The sequence below is a fragment of the Oncorhynchus masou genome, chromosome 27, assembly GCF_036934945.1.
Source record: "Oncorhynchus masou masou isolate Uvic2021 chromosome 27, UVic_Omas_1.1, whole genome shotgun sequence".
In the NCBI taxonomy this organism is placed as follows: Eukaryota; Metazoa; Chordata; class Actinopteri; order Salmoniformes; family Salmonidae; genus Oncorhynchus; species Oncorhynchus masou.
In genome coordinates this window covers 20,117,020-20,138,604 of record NC_088238.1, presented here as the reverse complement: position 1 = coordinate 20,138,604, position 21,585 = coordinate 20,117,020, and the positions used below count along the sequence as shown (strand labels likewise).

Below are 21,585 nucleotides of genomic sequence, written 5' to 3'. Positions count from 1 at the left end.
TGCACGAGGCCCAGTCGGGGGCCCTCTGGTCCACCCAGGACATCTAGGGCAGTCGCGTCCCAGTTCTGAACAGTCACCTGTACGATAACCCTGTAAGCCAGTGCCAGATTGGAGCACACCAGCATGTAATGATTATAAAAATGTTTGACTCAATCATTCATCCACTTTAATGTTTTGGAATGACACAACGTTTACACAAAGGCTAAACGGTTGGCATTTTTAGATGGATATGTTTATTGATATATGAATGCATAACTAAATTACAGAAGAGTCGATTCTGGCGATTATACTGCATTCAACAGAACAATAAATCACTATATCACCATGGAAATAAATCCAGGTGCTGAATATTTAAACAGTTTCACTAAAACTCCATATAACATTATGTAAACAAACAGATGGAACAGCCTCAACCAGTGGCTTATGTACATATTTGCATCCTCAACTATTATGCAGTGATTAAAAAAAAGAGCAAGTTCACTATTTAACAACTTATTGTTAGATGGTTCATCACCTTGAAAGTAGTCTATGGACCAGGAAAACCTGTAATCTATGGTTCAGTTTTCTTTAAGCAGCCACTACAAACCTAAGCTCATTTTAAACACCTATAATTATAAATCAAAGGGAGTGATAGGGTCAATTATGCAATTGTTCTAAATGTAATAGCCAAATCAACTGAGATAAATCAAATATTTGGTTTTACATTAGCAAAAGGTAATTTAGCATTTTTTTTTACATTTCATGGATGCCCCATATCACTTCCATTGATTATCAGCTAGTGGAGGCTCACGTTAGCTTGTTAGTTTGTAGTGTCTGTTTAAAGAAAACTGAAGCACAGATTACAGTGTCTCCTGGCCCATAGCCTACTTAAAGGATGAGGAATCGTCAAGCTGTAAATTACTGAACTTCCCCTTGAACTGGGAAACAAGGCTTTAAAGTGTTGAGGATATGATAAATTAGTTTGGTACTGGGTGTACTTCCTGCATCTCCACTAATGCCACTATTACAAAAGCTCTACCAAAAAAAGCATATTGTAAATACACACTACAACTTTCAATGATTTTTCTTCATGTGATAGTTCAGGTGTGAACTGCGTTTGTAAGTATTCGGGCAACGAAGACATGAATATGGCCTCTCCCCTGAATGAACTAGCAAATGTTTTTTTAAGCAAGTTCTCCGGATAAAACCCCTCCCACATTCATTACAAGTGTAGGGACGCTCTCCCCTATGCCCACGCATGTGGACCACTAAATGGCTCGACTTAAAAAAACGTTTGTCACACTCTTTGCATTGGTAAGGTCTCTCCCCAGTGTGAAAGCGCTGGTGTACCTGCAGATCCCCTCCTGATGGAAACGCCTTCCCACACACAGAGCACATGTAGGGTCTCTCCCCTGTGTGGAGCCTTATGTGCACAGTGAGATTACCTTTCTGAGTGAAACATTTACCACAGTAGGAGCAGGAAAAGGGACGATAATTCATATGAGTACGCATGTGATCCTTGAGGCGACGGTTTGTTACGAAGGACTTTCCACATTGGTGGCAATGGTGTGTTCTCGGAAGTTGCAATCCTTTCTTCTTTGGAAGGTGCGACGATGGCCTCAGATCCGACCTCTTGTGGGCTTCCACGTGGTGCACGAGGCTGGGCAAGTTGCTGAAGGTCATTCCACATTTGTGACAGTCGAGCGTTTGGACGACACTGTGACTTTTTTCGTGGGCGTCCAGTTGATTCGATTCGGGAAAGCTCCTTGCACAGTGACGACACTGGAATGGATATTGTGGTGATGTCTTAAAACTCTTCCCGCTCTGTGGACAGATGGACATGGCTTCGTTGTGTGGACACTGGTGTCTCAATTTCTCACGCAGAGAACCAAACTCTCTCCAGCACTTGGAACAGCTAAAGGCAGTGCCCACACATTGCATCCTCTTATGGTTTGACAGACTTGTAAAGAATTTGAATCTATTCCCGCAGTTGGAGCACTTGTATGGATTATCCCCACAGTGAATTTGCTGGTGTTGGACAAGTTGAGACTGATAATTAAAGCACTTCCCACACTGGGGACACTGGTGGAAAATGTTCATGTGTGATGAACTGGAAGTAGATGGGGGACACTCATTTGAAGCTGAAGAAAGAGGAGTCAACACCTGAAACGACACCCCTGCAACGGTGTCTGTGGAAAAATGAACAAAAACATTGACGTTTCCCCTTCCATTGCCCCACAATGGTCAGCTGAGGCTTTCCAAAGGGTAAATGTACTCAACTAAAAGTTTGTGAGGTCTCACCTGTATCACCACCTTGCATGACGCTGGTAGGAGAAAGACCAGAACCAGCCCTGTGAAAGGCACAAAACAGAAATGCAAATTGATGACCATTACTAAGTCAAGTGGTAAAGTTGTTTGATGCACTGTTTAAAACAACAAAAATGTATAAATTAATTCTCACATACAGGGTCTCAAAATATTCACACCACTTGACTTATTCCACAGTTGTTACAGCCTGAATTTAAAATTGATTAAATAAAAAATATTCTCGCCCATCTACACACAATACCCCATAATGACAAAGTGAAAACATGTTTTTAGAAATGTTTGCAAATGTATTAAATTATATACAGAAATAATTAATTTACATACGTATTCACACCCCTGAGTCAATACCTTGTAGAAGCACCTTTAGCAGCAATTACAGCTGTACTCCAGAACATTCACGGTCTTCTTGGTAAGCAACTTCAGTGTGGATTTTGTCTTGTGTTTCAGGTTATTGTCCTGCATCTCCAAGTGTCTGGTGGAAAGCAGACTGAACCTGGTTTTCCTCTAGAATGTTGCCTGTGCTTAGCTCCATTCCGTTTACTTTTTATCTTAAAAAACTCCCCCGTCCCCAATGATTACAAGCATACCTATAACATGATGCAGCTATATGTATGCTTGAAAATATGGAGAGTGGTACTGAGTAAGTATTATTTTAGTGCCTTGTATTTTAATTGTTTAGTTAACCTTTATTTAACTAGGCAAGTCAGTAAAGAACAAATTCTCATTTACAATGACGGCTAAAAATGTCTAAAAACATAATTTAACATTGACATTGTGGGGTATTGTGTGTAGGCCAGTGACAAAACATCTTAATTTAACCCATTTTAAATTCAGGCTGTAACATCTACATTTGGAAAAAGTCAAGGGGTGTGAATACTTTCTGAAGGCACTGTACCTTTTCTGTGCTGACTCGTCCTCTACATCTATGTCATCTTCATTCGCTTCATCACAGGTTTCATCGCAGCCTATAATATCTCTTGTGCTCCCCATTGCCACTAAATGTGCTGTCCTCATAGCCACACCAGTGTCCAGATTGGTACGGTTTAACTGGTCAGGGAAGGCATCGGATTCAATATCTGATTCCTGAGGAATGTCAGAGGAGGAAACTGCACAGACAAAAACAAATACGTTAAAAATAAATTAAATATCTGCCAGGCTGTTCTGAATGCTTCTCATATCCCTAATTTACATTTTAATCTGTCAAATTGTTTATTATTTGGCTAATCCATTCAAGTTTAAATCCCTTTAAAATGAACAAGAAAGGTAAGGAACATGGTGAGAGAAAGTTCCTGCACATAAATCAGATTTTTTTTAAATGGAATCCATGTGAGAGATGCCGACTCGGTCTCGACCTTTAAGTCTTTATTGAAGACTCATCTCTTCAGTAGGTCCTATGATTGAGTGTAGTCTGGCCCAGGAGTGTGAAGGTGAGCGGAAAGGCACTGGAGCAACGAACCGCCCTTGCTGTCTCTGCCTGGCCGGTTCCCCTCTCTCCACTGGGATTCTCTGCCTCTAACCCTATTACAGGGGCTGTGTCACTGGCTTACTGGTGCTCTTCCATGCCGTCCCTAGGAGGGGTGCGTCACTTGAGTGGGTTGAGTCACTGACATCTTCCTGTCCAGGTTGGCGCCCCCCTTGGGATTGTGCTGTGGGGGAGATCTTTGTGGGCTATCCCTGGCCTTGTCTCAGGATGGTAAGTTGGTGGTTGAAGGTATCCCTCTAGTGGTGTGGGGGCTGTGCTTTGGCAAAGTAGGTGGGGTTATATCCTGCCTGTTTGGACCTGTCCGGGGGTATTGTCAGTGTCTCCCGACCCCTCCTATCTCAGCCTCCAGTATTTATGCTGCAATAGTTTGTGTCGGGGGGCTAGGGTCAGTCTGTTCTATCTGGAGTATTTCTACGGTCTTATCCGGTGTCCTGTGTGAATTTAAGGATGCTCTCTCTAATTCTCTCTCTTTTTCTCTTTCTTTCTTTCTCTCTTTCTTTCTTTCTTTCTTTCTCTCTCTGAGGACCTGAGTCCTAGGACTACCTGGCCTGATTACTCCTTGCTGTCCCCAGTCCATCTGGTCGTGCTGCTGCTTCAGTTTCAACTGTTCTGCCTGAGGCTATGGAACCCTGACCTGTTCACCGGACGTGCTACCTGTCCCAGACCTGCTGCTTTCAACTCTCTAGACACAGCAGGAGCTGCAGAGATACTTTGAATGATCGGCTATGAAAAGCCAACTGACATTTACTCCTGAGGTGCTGACCTGTTGCACCCTCTACAACCACTGTGATTATTATTATTTGACCCTGCTGGTCATCTATGAACATTTGAACAACTTGGCCATGTTCTGCTATAATCTCCAACCGGCATAGCCAGAAGAGGACTGGCCACCCCTTATAGCCTGGTTCCTCTCTAGGTTTCTTCCTAGGTTCCCGGCCTTTCTAGGGAGGTTTTTGTAGCCACCGTGCTTCTACACCTGCATTGCTTGCTGTTTGGGGTTTTAGGCTGGGTTTCTGTACAGCACTTTGTGACATCAGCTGATGTAAAAAGTTGTTACATCAATAAACCTTATCTGACCATGTGGCGCTAAAATGGTTGGTATAAAAAATGTATAATTTTCTATGAACTTACTGTTTGTGTACAATGTTCTGCATTGTTTGTAATTCTGGAGCAGAAACTGGAGATCTTCTGAGTGAGAGAAAGACTGCAGGCATTCATCAAGGCCAGAGGAGCCAGCACTCAGCAACAATGCAGTCTAGGGAAAATAGGGACACAAATAAAATGCCAAAATAGATTCCAGGCCAACTACAGTTATTCATTTGAATGCTGTTGTCTCAAGACTGTCTTACGAAAGTGATTTCTGCACCTGCTTAAAGTCTGGTAGTGTAAGCAGCTCTTCCAACCTAGTGAGGAAGTCACAGACCAGTTCCTGAAGTGCTTTGTCAAAATCAGGTCTGAATTCCTCAAGGAACACCACCTGAAAAGATGGAGAGTCAGTGAGATAATGCAAAAGGAAAACGGTTAGCCTGCTTAATGATTGGTTGGGAGACCCTGCATGATCCTACTTTGGGTGCCAAGTCTTTTTCATTCTCTCTTGCCAGGGTCTACTAGCTATGACTTATCATACAACAAAATGCAATTTTTCAAGGACATTATTACTAGGTTCTCTCTGGCTGCACCATCGATCCAGTCAAGCCATATGGCAAAGACTGCCTTTCCAAACTGCCTCAACTATCTGAAGCTGATTAGACACCATTCACTTTCCATTTTGATTATTTGCTGTGCCGGTTTGTTTTGCTTTTGAAGCGTTTTGAGATTCCATTTTGTAATGAGAAGCACTATATAAGCAAAATAAATTATTATTAGGTTGAGTCAGGCTATAGAAAATGTTAAGCTAAAACAGGCTCAAGACAAGCTTGACATGAACAGCTACTTACTTGAACGAAGTGTTCACGCTCAACTGGGTCTGTAATCAAGCTTTGGGTGAGCTTGGCGAAGTTAGCTTCAGGTGATTCCATGCCTGCATCATAGGACTGTAAAACAATGTGGAAAACACACTGAAACCGGACGGTCATTTTTAGACTTGGTGTTAAAGGGGGTGACAAATGGAACACAACTGTCCATACCAACTAACTTAAGCTCTTGATTTTAATGTGGCTGAATTATCAAAGTTCAAATCCTGGCATTGTACTATGACATTTGATTTACCAACCTGAACCTGTGCAAGTTGAGAAGACTTTATAGAATAAAGGAGGGTTTGGAGGCTGACAGGGTGCTCAGCAGAAAATCGCCCCAAAGTTACCTGGAAGAAAAGTGGTGATGGAGTCTGATACTTTGCATAAAACTATTCTCTGTACTTCACCAATTGAAGCGATCCCGTATGAAAGATTAGACAGAATTTCTTACCCTTGCTCTCAGCCCCAAAATAAGGAGGGTCCTCTGTCTGTCAGTCATAAGTTCTGGGACAGTTTGTGTTACCACGGTCACAAACTCCTCTAATTTTCCATAGTGCTTAATGGCCCTCTGTTGTGATACCTGCCACATAAATGCAGACATCAGTCGTAGAGGTGGGACCAAAAGGCGCAGGGAGGAGAGAGGGATGGGGGAATCTATAATGTGAAAAGCACAGTGTGTTACTGTTAGATGGCTAGTTAAATCAATTACGTTTAGCTATGCACATCTTAGCTACCGTTATGTCATAAAAACATTGTCATAACAAATTTCATAACAATCCCAGCAGACAATAGCTTGCGCTAAATGCGCATGTGGACACTCAATAACATAATAATAGCTGGCTAGCTAGTCAATAACATATTATAAACTTGGTGGATGGAACCCTGAATTCTGATTGGCTGACAGCCGTGGTATATCAGACCGTATACCACAGTATTACAAAATTTGTATTTTTACTGCTCTAATTACCTTGGAAACCAGCTTATAATTGCAATAAGGCACCTCGGGGGTTTTGTGGTATATTGCCAATATACAACGGCTAAGGGCTGTATCCAGGCACTCCGCGTTGCGTCGTGTGAAACAGCCCTTAGCCGTGGTATATTGGCCATATACCACAACCTTTCGGTCTTACTGCTTAATAAAAATATCGAAAGGCACAGCTAGCTAACGTTAGATACACAAGAGGTTTTGCTAGAAACGGCACAATAGCTAGCTAGATATCCAGCTACTTCCTTGACGTCCGAGTCGTTTTCGCTTGACACCAAGTGCTAGAAAACTGACCGAAACGTGGAGCGACGACCCGAATTTGTCCAATTAGAAACGCTCATTTAGATGTTCCGTTGCAAAACGTTTAGCTACGGTTTGTTCTTATACGACCCTGGTCAGAGCTAGCTAGCGACCTGGTTATTACGCCCACCTAGGTTAGAAAGCTAGCTAGCAAACACACAATATTGTTTTCTAATCTTGCAAGTAACCACCAATACCGTATACATACCCATTATGGCCCATGTGCCAATCAATATCTTAGCTACCTTGGCTAGTGAGCGCCGCATGAGACAGTAGAAAGTAAATCTAGCTAGCTAATGTTACCACCATAGAAGAGGATGTGAAACCTTTGCCACCAAGTACTATTTTAACGTCAGTGTCCAAAATGTCTTCAAAATAAAAGTCATCAATTATGCTAAATGTGTAATATTTAACTATCAAGCTATTCAATATATGTATTTATGAACTTGATTATTGCCAATACAATCTGCATTTTTAGTTATTACTAAATATATTTACATGTAACCATTAACTTCATTATTAGTATAATAAGAGGTCTAAGACATCTGTAACAAGGGCATTGTAGACTAAATAGTATGCCTACTAATCACTTCCTCATGCTGTGATTGTGAATTGAATAGTCATAATCAATGGCAGCCTAAGATGTGTCCCTATCAAGGAAAACTATGTAATGGTAGGGCTTACATCCGTTATATACTTACATTTTTTATTATGCGAGCCACTTGACCTACTGGAGCTTCATGGGAGTGGAGTCATAATTCTCTGTGACGTGTCAGACTGAGGGACCATAGGGAATTTGGTAATTTCTGATAGTTGATAAGGTATCCACATATGTGTTTACCTGTGTTGTTCATGATGCCTCACCATTGAGTCACTTTGTGCCAAAATAGAGTACGGCAGTCACACACACTAAACCCTGTTCATATAATTCACTGTACACTATTCAGGGAGTAAATGTTGATTGCACCCACAATTCTATGAAACAGTATGGAAGAGGGTGAGTGTTTTCAGAAACAGTGTGTTGTGAGAAGGGTTGCACATTTTGGGGAATATTCAGAGGTGGAAACTTTCCGTGGGAATTAACGGAATATGTAGGAGTTAACGGAAATATATGCAAAGTAATATTAATACCACTTAAATGTAGATGTTTTTTGCAATGGATATATTTACCATATCATATGGAGACAGAAGCATAAATCTTTTACCTTATCAAAAGTAGACATAATTGCAAATGATTAAATCCTTCCAATAGAAAAAACAAAAACAATTTAGTTACCAATTGAACTTTAATTAAATGAGTTGACTCTTCACATGGGATGATTTCACCGAACAACAAAAGAAAAGGAATATTGAATGATCCCCAATGATCCATCGCATCTCCCAAAAATGTTTTGAACATACATCTGTAAAATTATAGTCTAGAAACTAAATATTTGGTTGTCTTCCTCTCAGGCTTCCTCCTCAATCAGACTGAGGCCTCATCTTCAGTCACTTTCCAACCTAGATGGCTCGTTGCATCTGCAAGCAGAGTCTGAACATCAGACAGGATGGTATTGTCTCCCTTAATCCGTGCCATGGCTACTGCTATAGGTTTCAGGCGTTTCAGGCTGCTTACCACTCTCTCCCAAACTACATCATCCGGGAGGATCCTCTTGATGGGGCTGTCCATATCGGCAGACTGTGATATGGCTATTTCTTGGAGACTCCTTCCCCTCCAGGAGACTGTCATACATGATGACAACACCACCCCAACGGGTGTTGCTGGGCAGCTACAATGTGGTGCTCTTATTCTTCTCATTTTGATTGGTGAGGTAGATTGCTGTTATAACTTGATGACCCTTCACATACCTAACCATTTACTTGGCTCTCTTGTAAAGTGTATCCATTGTTTTCAGTGCCATGATGTCCTTGAGGAGCAGATTCAATGCATGAGCAGCACAGCCAATGGGTGTGATGCGAGCGTAGGATTCCTCCACTTTAGACCAAACAACCTTCATGTTCGCAGCATTGTCTGTCACCAGTGCAAATACTTTCTGTGGTCCAAGGTCAGTGATGACTGCCTTCAGCTTATCTGCAATGTAGAGACCGGTGTGTGTTGTCCCTAGTGTCTGTGGTCTTGTAGAATACTGGTTGAAGGGTGGAGATTATGTAGTTAATTATTTCTTGCCCACAAACATTCGATCACCCATCTGAGATGATTGCAATACAGTCTGCTTTCTCTATGATTTGCTTGACCTTCACTTGAACTCTGCATCCAGCAAATGAGTAGATTAAGTATGTCTGGTTGGACGGGTGTTTACTGGGCAAAGAATATTCAGAAATCTCTTCCAATACACATTGCCTGTGAGCATCAGAGGATACACAGCTTGACCAAGACATTCATCAGCATTTCTCAGACTCGTTCCTCCATTGAGTCTAAAAAACTTCTTATTCCAGGAGGCCCATGAGCTGTTGCTATTGATAAGGTGTCTGATTCATCATTTTCACCTCAAATAGAAGTAGAGGGACTTTTGTCAGAGGTTGCTTGTCGTGAGTGTTGAGGGAACTTTCTGCACTTGGACAGATTATTCTGCATCTTTGTTGCATTCTTCACATATGATTTGGAATAGTATTTGCAAATGTACACAGCTTTTCCTTCTACATTAGCTGCAGTGAAATGTCTCTACACATCAGACAGTGACATTTTCCTGTAAAGATTAGAAAAAAAAAAAAAGTAAAAAAAGCAACAAATACAATTCCATGTACAGATATAGATAAGCAGTTAGATTAAACAACTCCTTTGTAAGATACAGTGCCTTGCGAAAGTATTCGGCCCCCTTGAACTTTGCAACATTTTGCCACATTTCAGGCTTCAAACATAAAGATATAAACTGTATTTTTTTGTGAAGAATCAACAACAAGTGGGACACAATCATGAAGTGGAACGACATTTATTGGATATTTCAAACTTTTTTAACAAATCAAAAACTGAAAAATTGGGCGTGCAAAATTATTCAGCCCCTTTACTTTCAGTGCAGCAAGCTCTCTCCAGAAGTTCAGTGAGGATCTCTGAATGATCCAATGTTGACCTAAATGACTAATGATGATAAATACAATCCACCTGTGTGTAATCAAGTCTCCGTATAAATGCACCTGCACTGTGATAGTCTCAGAGGTCCGTTAAAAGCGCAGTGAGCATCATGAAGAACAAGGAACACACCAGGCAGGTCCGAGATACTGTTGTGAAGAAGTTTAAAGCCGGATTTGGATACAAAAAGATTTCCCAAGCTTTAAACATCCCAAAGAGCACTGTGCAAGCGATAATATTGAAATGGAAGGAGTATCAGACCACTGCAAATCTGCCAAGACCTGGCCGTCCCTCTAAACTTTCAGCTCATACAAGGAGAAGACTGATCAGAGATGCAGCCAAGAGGCCCATGATCACTCTGGATGAACTGCAGAGATCTACAGCTGAGGTGGGAGACTCTGTCCATAGGACAACAATCAGTCGTATATTGCACAAATCTGGCCTTTATGGAAGAGTGGCAAGAAGAAAGCCATTTCTTAAAGATATCCATAAAAAGTGTTGTTTAAAGTTTGCCACAAGCCACCTGGGAGACACACCAAACATGTGGAAGAAGGTGCTCAGGTCAGATGAAACAAAAATTGAACTTTTTGGCAACAATGCAAAACGTTATGTTTGGTGTAAAAGCAACACAGCTCATCACCCTGACCATACCATCCCCACTGTGAAACATGGTGGTGGCAGCATCATGGTTTGGGCCTGCTTTAATTCAGCAGGGACAGGGAAGATGGTTAAAATTGATGGGAAGATGGATGGAGCCAAATACAGGACCATTCTGGAAGAAAACCTGATGGAGTCTGCAAAAGACCTGAGACTGGGACAGAGATTTGTCTTCCAACAAGACAATGATCCAAAACATAAAGCAAAATCTACAATGGAATGGTTCAAAAATAAACATATCCAGGTGTTAGAATGGCCAAGTCAAAGTCCAGACCTGAATCCAATCGAGAATCTGTGGAAAGAACTGAAAACTGCTGTTCACAAATGCTCTCCATCCAACCTCACTGAGCTCGAGCTGTTTTGCAAGGAGGAATGGGAAAAATGTCTCTCGATGTGCAAAACTGATAGACATACCCTAAGCGACTTACAGCTGTAATCGCAGCAAAAGGTGGCGCTACAAAGTATTAACTTAAGGGGGCTGAATAATTTTGCACGCCCAATTTTTCAGTTTTTGATTTGTTAAAAAAGTTTGAAATATCCAATAAATGTCGTTCCACTTCATGATTGTGTACCACTTGTTGTTTATTCTTCACAAAAAATAGTTTTATATCTTTATGTTTGAAGCCTGAACTGTGGCAAAAGGTCGCAAAGTTCAAGGGGGCCGAATACTTTCGCAAGGCACTGTACATGTTTTAAAATGAAACATGTATGGAAACAGGTTAATTAACACTCCTCAGTTAGCAGGCTCAAATAGACAAACGCCCACATGGTAGCAAAAACTAACTAGCATAAATTGTTAACAAGTTAGAAATTATTCAAACACACTTTGCTGTAGGCTACTGTTAACAAAAAATATTGTAAGTCATGTAAAATATATTCACCCCACTCAGTATTGTAATGAAAACTTACCAGAAAGCATGTAGTCCTTGGCTCAGACAGTGTTGTAGTGTGGGTTCAATAGCATCTCATTAGTGTGCAAGACCTTGAGAATCAGCTGTACATGTGATTGAAGATTGCACTGTGCATGCAGAGGGTTGCAATTCTATTGAATTGGGGATAGTTTAACCAAAATATGCCACAAGACCTAGAATTGCCTTATGTGTATCCCACAAAAAAAGGTTAACTTTTATGAGCTAACATTGACAAATTTAAGCAAAATTCCCCAAATTCCAGGCTTAACTTCCCATAAAAAATTTCAGGAACATTTCTGACCCTTTGCAACCCTAGTTGTGAGCAGCCAATAACCCAGAAAACAGAATATACAACCCGATGGTGTTGCGATAGCATGTGATTGTGCAGGTTGGTCAAATGTAACACAGACAGAGCACAGTGCTGAGTGCCCCTAAAAAAATAAATAAATAGAAGCTTAAGTATTAAAACCTTTAATAATAGGTATAACAAAGAATATCATAACCCTCCAAATATAACACAAGGAAATACACTTTTCTAGATTCCTTGAAAGTCTAGAAATACGCTTATCAAATAACACATTATCATTATTACTGTTAAGAGTAAATACTTATATTACAATGCACATGCATTTCACCAGCTCAACCTCTATCCATGACTACTGCTCCTATTACATAAACATGTCTACATGCAAACAGCTCTACATGTCTATAATACATCTGTAAAGGAATAATATTTGTAATGAGAAAAACAGAACATCACATGAAACTATAAAGTAGCTTCTTAACTGGTCCTGTATATTGGCAACCAAATCAGCTACTTGATGAGGTTCTGAGACATGATGTATAGAGAGACTAGAGTCCACACCCCCTTCACCTTCCAAGGCCCTCCCCCATACGTGAATGACGCTGCACGTTTTTGGAAAACCTACACCAGACAATTCCTTTGTTTCTGTGCTAATGATAAATTCTTAGTTGTTCCAATTAAATTCGGTGCATGAAGCCATTGCTGAGGGTTTGTTTGAAACCTACAATGAAAAATGCAGTTGTTTCCATGTTAACAATAATTAGAACACCCATTAATCTCTCTGGACTAGTATTGATTTTACCCCATAACCTGTTGCTTCGCTAGCGAATTGCACTCCCAACTACCCACTAAGAGGGTTACTCAAAAGTGAGAAGTAGGGCCGGAGGGGAAGTATTGGGACATTTTTCTGTGCGCAGGGCAGCGTTCAACAATTTGAAGGCCCACCTCCTAGTCTCTCCATGGCATAGCCTCGGGACATGCCAACATGTGCCAACATTTTTATGTTAAGGCTGTCATGATAGATCGCTGGTACGGCCACATGTCCAGCCACGGCGGCCACATGACCAGCCATGGCGGCCGCATGTCCAGTCATGGCGGCCACATGTCCAGTCATGGCAGTCGCATGTCCAGTCATGGCAGTCGCATGTCCAGTCATGGCAGTCGCATTAGTAGGATTCTCCTTCATATGATAGCTTGGTTGTGAACTGCGCTTGGAATTATTCGGGCAACGAGGCCGTGAATAAGGCTTCTGCCCTGAATGAACTAGCAAATGTTTCTTTAAGCAAGTTTTCCGGATAAAACTCCTTCCACATTCATTACAAGTGAAAGGACGCTCTCCAGTATGCCCACGCATGTGGACAACTAAATGGCTCGACTTAGTAAAACGTTTGTCACACTCTTTGCATTGGTAGGGTTTCTCCCCAGTGTGAAAGCGCTGGTGTACCTGCAGATTCCCTGCTGACTGAAAGGTCTTCCCACACACAGAGCACATGTAGGGTCTCTCCCCTGTGTGGATCCTTATGTGCACATTGAGATTACCTTTCTGAGTGAAACATTTTCCACAGTAGGAGCAGGGGAAGGGACGATAATTCAAATGAGTACGAACGTGATCCTTGAGGCGACGGTTTGTTACAAAGGACTTTCCACATTGGTGACAATGGTGAGTTTTCGGAAGCTGCAATCCTTTCTTCTTCTTTGGAAGGTGCGACGATGGCCTCAGATCCGACCTCTTGTGGGCTTCCACGTGGTGCACTAAACTGGGCAAGTTGCTGAAGGTAATTCCACATGTGTGACAGTCAAGAGTTTGGGGGATTCCGTGAATTTTTTCGTGAGCATGCAGTTGATCCATTTCGGAAAAGGCCATTGCGCAATGACGGCACTGGAATGGTAGTTGCTGTGGCGTCTTAAAACTCTTCCCGCTCTGTGGACAGATGTACATGACTTCGTTGTGTGGACACTGGTGTCTCAATTTCTCACGCAGAGAACCAAACTCTCTCCAGCACTTGGAACAGCTAAAGGCAGTGCCCACACATTGCATCCTCTTATGGTTTGACAGACTTGTAAAGAATTTGAATCTATTCCCGCAGTTGGAGCACTTGTATGGATTATCCCCACAGTGAATTTGCTGGTGTTGGACAAGTTGAGACTGATAATTAAAGCACTTCCCACACTGGGGACACTGGTGGAAAATGTTCATGTGTGATGAACTGGAAGTAGATGGGGGACACTCATTTGAAGCTGAAGAAAGAGGAGTCAACACCTGAAATGACACCCCTGCAACGGTGTCTGCAAAAAAATGAATACAAATATTGAACTCATGGAGGAAGTTTCCCCTACCATTGCCCCACAATAGTCAACTGAGGCTTTCCAAAGGGTAAATGTACTCAACTAAAAGTTTGTGAGGTCTCACCTGTATCACCACCTTGCATGACACTGGTAGGAGAAAGACCAGAACCAGCCCTATGAAAAGCACAAACAAAAATGCAAATTGTTGACTATTACTGGGTCAAGTGGTAAGTTTGTCCAAATGCAAATGGATATTTACCAACTGTACCATTTTAAATAACAAAAATACATTTATTCTCATACCTTTTCTGTTTTGGGTCGTCCTCTACATCAATGTCATCTTCATTGCCTTCATCACAGGTTTCATCGCAGCCTATAATATCTCTTGTGCTCCCCATTTCTACTAAATGTGATGCCAACTCCATCCTTTGGCAGTCTCTGCTTTGTATCCCAGTCCTCATCCCCACAACAGTGTCCAGACTGGTACGGTTTAACTGGTCAGGGAAGGCATCGGATTCAATATCTGATTCCTGAGGAATGTCAGAGGAGGAAACTGCACAGACAAAAACAAATACATTAAAAACACACTTTTTTTTATCTAGGTGACTGTTCCAAACACCTAGAGGCAAAACTTCTCAAATCCATAAATTTAATTTTAATCCGTCACTTTATTTGACTAATCCTTCCTACTTTAAATCCCTTTCAAATGAACAAGGAAGGTAAGGAACATGGTGAGAGGAACTTCCTGCACATAAATCATATTATTCTCCTCAGATGCAGTTGTTACATCAATAAACCTTATCTGACCATGTTGTGCTAAAATGATGCATAAAAAATTGATAATTTTCTATGAACTTACTGTTTGTGTACAATGTTCTGCATTGTTTGTAATTCTGGAGCAGAAACTGGAGATCTTCTGAGTGAGAGAAAGACTGCAGGCATTCATCAAGGCCAGAGGAGCCAGCACTCAGCAACAATGCAGTCTAGGGAAAAGAGGGACACAAATAAAATGCCAAAATAGATTCCAGGCCAACTACAGTTATTCATTTGAATGCTGTTGTCTAAAGACTGTCTTACGAAAGTGATTCTGCACCTGCTTAAAGTCTGGTAGTGTAAGCAGCTCTTCCAACCTAGTGAGAAAGTCACAGACCAGTTCCTGAAGCACTTGGTCAAAATCAGGTCTGAATTCTTCAGGAAACACCACCTGAGAAGATGGAGAGTCAGTGAGATAATGCAAAAAGGAAAATAATTAGATCAATGAAGTATTGTTTGAGAGACCCTGCACGATCCTAGCCTGGGTGCCAAGCCTGTTTCTGCGGTCTTAGCACCCAGGCTAGCATAATCCAGTACCCAAAGAATAGGAATCAGTGATGGCATGTAAGGCTACATGTTGTGGCACTTTTGACCAATCATGCCAGATCTGATTGGTCAAAATACCAATTACTGAAAAAAAAAATCTGAATTGGGCTGTCTGTGTAAACACATCACAGACAAATTAATGTTAGTGAATGACTAGTTATGATTTATAGTAGCGTAGGCCTATTCACTATTCAAATGCTATCTTGTTGACTAACAATCTTACTGAATCTCAACTTAACTATATTTTCCACAAACATCATAACTAACTTGAGTCAGGCCAGAGAAAATTTTCAAGTAAATGCCCGCAGAGACTGCATGATTTTAGCCGCCTTATGACACGATTTTGTCATCCAGACAAAATGTCCACGTTGTGGGTAAATTCTTAGGTCGTAAACCTAACCTGTCGGACGTCTTGGTTTGTTCAATGTGACAGGGTCTGCCTATTAAAGGAAAACTCCACTCTTTTGGTATTTGTTTCATTAGTCCATTGTTGATGTAGCCCCAAAATGTTTTATATGTCAGCAATCGAGTTAAGATGTAAAACTTTTAAAATACAGCTGCTTTTTGCACAATCATATGATGCTGCGTTTTGGTATTTGTTTATTTAGAAAGTTCTATATCTTGAAAACTCGATTGTTGACATGTGCCCTCCAAGCTCACCACTAAGCTAAGGACCCTGGGATTAAACACCTCCCTCTGGACTACAATGCCAGAGACACAAAAACCTAATGTAAAAGCATCTGAAACTTGAACTCGCGTTTACACTCATTGCCGCTTGTGTAGTCGGGCACAACCCACTCTTCCCGACAGTACCCAGTGTATATAGCCAAGTTATTGTTACTCATTGTATTTATTTCTAATTTCTATTATTTCTATTTTCTCTGCATTGTTGGAAAGGGACACATTAGCAGAACCTTGCATAATGCACATTCACTAATAATGACTAACTGAACGTAGCAGGCATTAGGTTACAGAAAATGAACAGGTTAAATCAAGCTTTATTTATACAGCACATTTCAGCCATGGAATGCAACAATGTTCTTCACAGGAAAAAAAATGTTTAAATGCTATATTTACTACACAACAAGAGGATGAATAACAATCTGAACAACTAAAAAGTACCCTCAGGAAAAGCAAAGCTAAAAAGCTGTGTTTTAAGATATTTTGGTCCTCAGGTTCTCTGGCAGGCTATTCCAGAGGCTGGGGGCATAGTAACTAAAGGCTGCCTCTCTATGACTCCTGGTCCTAGGCTTTGGGATAGTTAATTGGCCAATGCGCCAGAGGACCTGTGGGATCTACTGTACTGGACACATAACTTAAAAGCATGCCTGACATGCATTGGGGTGCACAATCTTGGATTGATTTAAAATTCATTCTAAAAAAAAAAAAAACACACAGACAGCCAGTACCGAGACCTTAAAATTGGTGTAATGTGTGCTGTCCGTCTGGTCTTGGTCAGTACCCGTGCTGCAGTATTCTGTATGATTTGCAGTTGACCAATGGCTTTCTTGGGTAGACCAGACAGAAGAGCATTAGTCGTCAAGCCTGCTTGTAATAAAAGCATGGATGAGTCTCTCTGTATCAGCCTAAGAGAGAAACGGCAACACCTTGGCAATGTTCCTCAGGTGGTAAAAAGATGTCACATTCCTAAAGTGTATTTCAAAATGGAGTTCAGAATCTAAAACACCACCTAGGTTTTTTACCTGGTGTTTTATCTGTATTGTCCGTGAATTAATAGGTGCGGACAGATTCTCTCTGTGCTTTGGCTCCAACAAGATGTTTCTCGGTCTTGACTTGATTTAGTTGGAGGAAGTTGTGAGCCATCCAAGTATTTAAATCACTAATACAGTCTAATAATTTATCAGCGGAGCTAAAAATCCTCTGGCAACACTAATGTAAAAAGTTGTATCGTCTGCGTCGCCGTGAAAATCAATGCTGTGCTTTCTGATAATACTGTAACATTTATAAACTGAACCGGACTCAAAATCAAACTTTGTCAAACGCCACGTGATGCGTTCACCAAGGGTGACAAAACTCAGACTGGTTAAACAGGTACTAAACCACCGGCGAGGCCAACCCACCTCTCCAGAAGGACATCATGGTCAACAGTGTTGAATGCAGCACTTAGATGCACAAGATGCTCTCTCAGAATATCGCAATGGACCTGTAACTTTTACTTTTTCTACTTACGCTCCTCCTTTCTGCAATTTCTCTTTAATTTATTAGTTTCCTCTGTCAACTGCAAATAGCAAGTTGAAACCGCTTGTCAAGGAGGAAGACGTGATCTCTCATCTTTGTTGTTGTGAGTGACAGGGAGAGTGGCTTGGTGTGTGTAAACCGGAGGAAGAGGTGAAGCGAGCAGTTCAGTTTCACGCACGCTAAAATCTATCCAAAATACCCAATGCGTTTCAAATGGGCTTATTTTGGACCTAAGCTTGCCTTCGGGACAACAACCCAAATTGTTAGTGCGAAGACATGCATCTCATCATTACATACAGATCTCTGGTGTAAAATGGGAGGGCGCACATCACAGAAGGAGCCGAGACCAAAAAGACATGAGAACAAGTGGACATAAACAGCCATAAAAATAAAAAATAAAAAAAAACACTTGATTCTTGCGATACAGTTACTTGAAATATCGTACAAAACAATTTCAAATTATTTTGATATAGTCGCCCAGCCCTACAATGGACTAATAAAACAAATACCAAAATAAAGTTTTTGGGTTGAATACCGCTAATTTTCCTAAGCTCTGAAAAAGTTATGGCAGTATCAATAAGAAAACGACCAGCAATGATCCCATTCATAACATTTATTTTAAATTTTTTAAAATCACACTTTGTAGAATGAAAGCTTGGTGCAAGTAATTGGCTCTGTAGTTATAAATAACCATCACACCTTGAATGTAAAAATAGCAATGCTTTTATTGAGTAATACCAATGATTATGCTACAGGGCTTATATTCGGCATTAGCGTTTCCATGTTGTGATGAGCCTCTTCAAATCGAGAGATTAGCTTTTTATTACAAGGACCGCTCAGTCACAGAGGTAGGAGGAGCAGTGTCTGTCAATCGACATAGCAACAGCTTGTTGTTTTTCTTTTGACGCCAATGCTTGATACGCCCAGTTGACGTAGCCTAAGTCGACTGATATTGCCTCGCAAGCCAATCGCAGCATATGACGCCAAAACTGAGGTAAACCTTACAACCCAGCCAGGTTGATGTCAAGATTTTAATTTGGTCACGTTGCACAGTGTGACATGTTATAATCGTAAAAGACTGAATCTGATGTAGTGTTGGAAGGCCTTGTAGGTTCAAGACAAGCTTGGCATTAACAGCTACTTACTTGGACGAAGTGTTCACGCTCAACCGGGTCTATAAGCAAGCTTTGGGTGAGCTTGGCAAAGTTAGCTTCAGGTGATTCCATGCCTGCATCATTGGACTGTAAAACAAAGTTTTAAAAAATAAATAATTTTTAGATTTTCAGACAAATGGTGCACAACCATCCATACCAACAATCTTAAATCTCTTGTTTTTAAATGTTTCTGAATTATGAGGGTGTTAATTATCTCATAAGTGTTCAGCAGAACAAAATCTCCAATCTTGGCATTGTATTCATACTTTGATTCACCAACCTGTGCATGCTGAGAAGACTTTATTCTATAAAGGAGGGTCCGGAGGCTGACAGGGTTTACCTGCAAGAAAAGTGATCAAGTTTGATACTTTGCATAAAACTATTTTCTACATTTTACCTATACAATAAGAAAGTCCCCCTGCTTCCTGGATAAAGTTGCATACTGTTTTTTAATGGGCTTCAAGATTATATTAACAAATTAATGAAAACACAGTAATTTGAGCTATGTGAAATTCTACCTGATGCCTTATGTTTTTTTTTCGATTACAAAAACAATTGAAAACCTCCATAAAAAGCATCAGGTAGAAGTAAATGAATCCACGAATATAACTAGAATGTAATATCTTAAATTCCCATGTTTTCATTATTTTTTAAAGCCCATTCAGAAACAGTATGTGACAGGATGCAGGTGGGACTGTCCCAGCATATTGAAGGGATTCTGTATGGCATAATGTGGCATTTCTTACCCTTGCTCTCAGACCCAAAATAAGGAGGGTCCTTTGTCTGTCAGTCATAAGTTCTGGGACAGTTTGTGTTACCACGGTCACAAACTCCTCTAATTTTCCATAGTGCTTGATGGCCCTCTGTTGTGCTACCTGCCACATAAATGCAGACATCAGCCGTAGAGGTGGAACCAAAAGGCGCAGGGAGGAGAGAGGGATGGGTGAATCTATAATGTGAAAAGTACAGTGAAGTGTGTTAGATGGCTAGCTAAATCAATTCCATTTTGTAAAAACATTAGCATAGCAGAACTAACTAAATGAGCTAGTTTTGCATATCTTAACTACAGGTAGTTATTCATTGAGTGATAAGAAATGTTACGGTTGATATAACATTGCCAGCAGATAGTTAACTTAACGTTAATAGCTTAGCTTGCACTTAGGTATTAGCTATAAGGCTAGCTTGCACAGAACGTGCGCAAATTGGCACAATAACATAATTCTAAACTGAACGTTAGTCAATAATATAACAGATCGCCGTAGCGGCACTGCTAAGATAGATCAAGGGGTTTCGCTAAAAACGGCAAAGTAGGCCTAGCTAGCTTCCCAGCTACTTCCTCGAGATCAGGGTTGTGTTCATTAGACACCGAAGGAGAAAAAAAAACGGACAGGGACAGCCTGAACTTATCCAATAAGAAAAGCTCGTTTTCGTTTTGCATTGCAAAACGGTTAGTAAAGTGTACACGAATGAGGACAACCCTGCCTGATCATGGCTAGTTGGCCACCTAGCTAGAAAACACAACCTAGACAGATTAACAAGAAAAAAAACACAATATTGTTTTATATAATAAGTTACCACGAATACATACCCATTATGGCCCATGTGCCAATCAGTATCTTAGCTACCTTTGCTAGTGAGCGCCGCATGAGACGGTAGAAAGTAAACCTAGCTAGCCAACGTTACTGCCAACGAACAAAGAGGATGTGAAACCTTTGCCACCAGTAGGCCTATTACTCCAGCGTCCAAAATTGTCTTCAAAATAAAAGTCCTAATTACGGGTTCACAGCAATGATATACGGTGAACAGTCTACAAAACGTTAAGAGTACCTTCCTAATATTGAGTTGCACCCCCTGTCCTTAGAACAGCCTCAATTCGTCGGGGCATGGACTCTGCAATTCTTCCCACAGTTGTGTCAAGTCGGCTGGATGTCCTTTGGGTGGTATACCATTTTTATACACACGGGAAACTGTTCAGCGTGAAAAACCTAGCAGAGTTGCAGTTCATAACACAAACCGGTGCGCCTGGCACCTACTACTATACCCCGTTCAAAGGCACGCTAATATTGTGTCTTGCCCATTCACCCACTGAACGGCACACATACACAATCCATGTCTCAATTATCTCAACACCTAAAAATCCTTATTTAACCTGTATCCTTCCATTCATCTAAACTGATTGAAGTGGATTTAATGCTGCAATATGTAATATTTTTAGGCAACCAAATTTACATAGAAATGTGAGTTATAGATCTGTCATTCTCATTGAAAGTCTAAGAAGCGGTATGTGGGTATGTACGGATGTATTGTAATGGAAGGTGGGGTGTGTGTTTTTGTGTTTGGAAAAGTGTGGAGTTAAGTGAGTGACACTAGCAACACTAGCTGCAGTAACCTATGGGGAGGGGGTCGCACTCGGATAATCAGAGAGGAGGGATATTATTGTGGCCCTGGTGGCACAAAATAAATCTAATCAATTGTTATTTGTCACATGCGCCAAATACACCGTGAAATGCTTACTTACAAGCCCTTAACCAACAATGCAGTTCAAGAAATAGACTTAAGAAAAGATTTACTAAATAAACTAAATTTAAAAAATAAAATAAAAAAGTAACACAAGAAGA

General features: G+C 40.9%; 2 protein-coding genes across 3 annotated transcripts; both read right to left on the bottom strand.

Annotated features, from left to right (window-relative positions):
• Nucleotides 1-210: 210 nt before the first annotated feature.
• LOC135515738 (zinc finger protein ZFMSA12A-like) lies at nt 211-7,355 on the bottom strand. Of its 2 annotated transcripts, none has more exons than XM_064939436.1 (9): nt 7,239-7,355; nt 6,197-6,399; nt 6,003-6,092; nt 5,728-5,823; nt 5,157-5,267; nt 4,922-5,045; nt 3,203-3,413; nt 2,281-2,330; nt 211-2,168 (listed from the first exon to the last, which is right to left on the bottom strand). In XM_064939436.1, the coding sequence occupies exons 1-9, from the start codon at nt 7,294-7,296 to the stop codon at nt 1,054-1,056; spliced, it is 2,058 nt and encodes a 685-aa protein (XP_064795508.1). In that variant the 5' UTR covers nt 7,297-7,355; the 3' UTR covers nt 211-1,053. The 2 variants fall into 2 exon arrangements, with proteins under 2 accessions (XP_064795508.1, XP_064795509.1); XM_064939437.1 differs by lacking the exon at nt 7,239-7,355 and adding an exon at nt 6,713-7,155.
• Nucleotides 7,356-12,120: 4,765 nt separating this feature from the next.
• On the bottom strand, nt 12,121-20,843 carry LOC135515737 (zinc finger protein ZFMSA12A-like). The gene is made up of 9 exons (XM_064939435.1): nt 20,556-20,843; nt 19,714-19,916; nt 19,248-19,307; nt 18,959-19,054; nt 15,349-15,459; nt 15,115-15,238; nt 14,559-14,808; nt 14,380-14,429; nt 12,121-14,255 (listed from the first exon to the last, which is right to left on the bottom strand). Exons 1-9 carry the CDS (start codon nt 20,611-20,613, stop codon nt 12,895-12,897), a joined length of 2,313 nt encoding a protein of 770 aa, XP_064795507.1. The 5' UTR covers nt 20,614-20,843; the 3' UTR covers nt 12,121-12,894.
• Between the last annotated feature and the right edge of the window lie 742 nt (nt 20,844-21,585).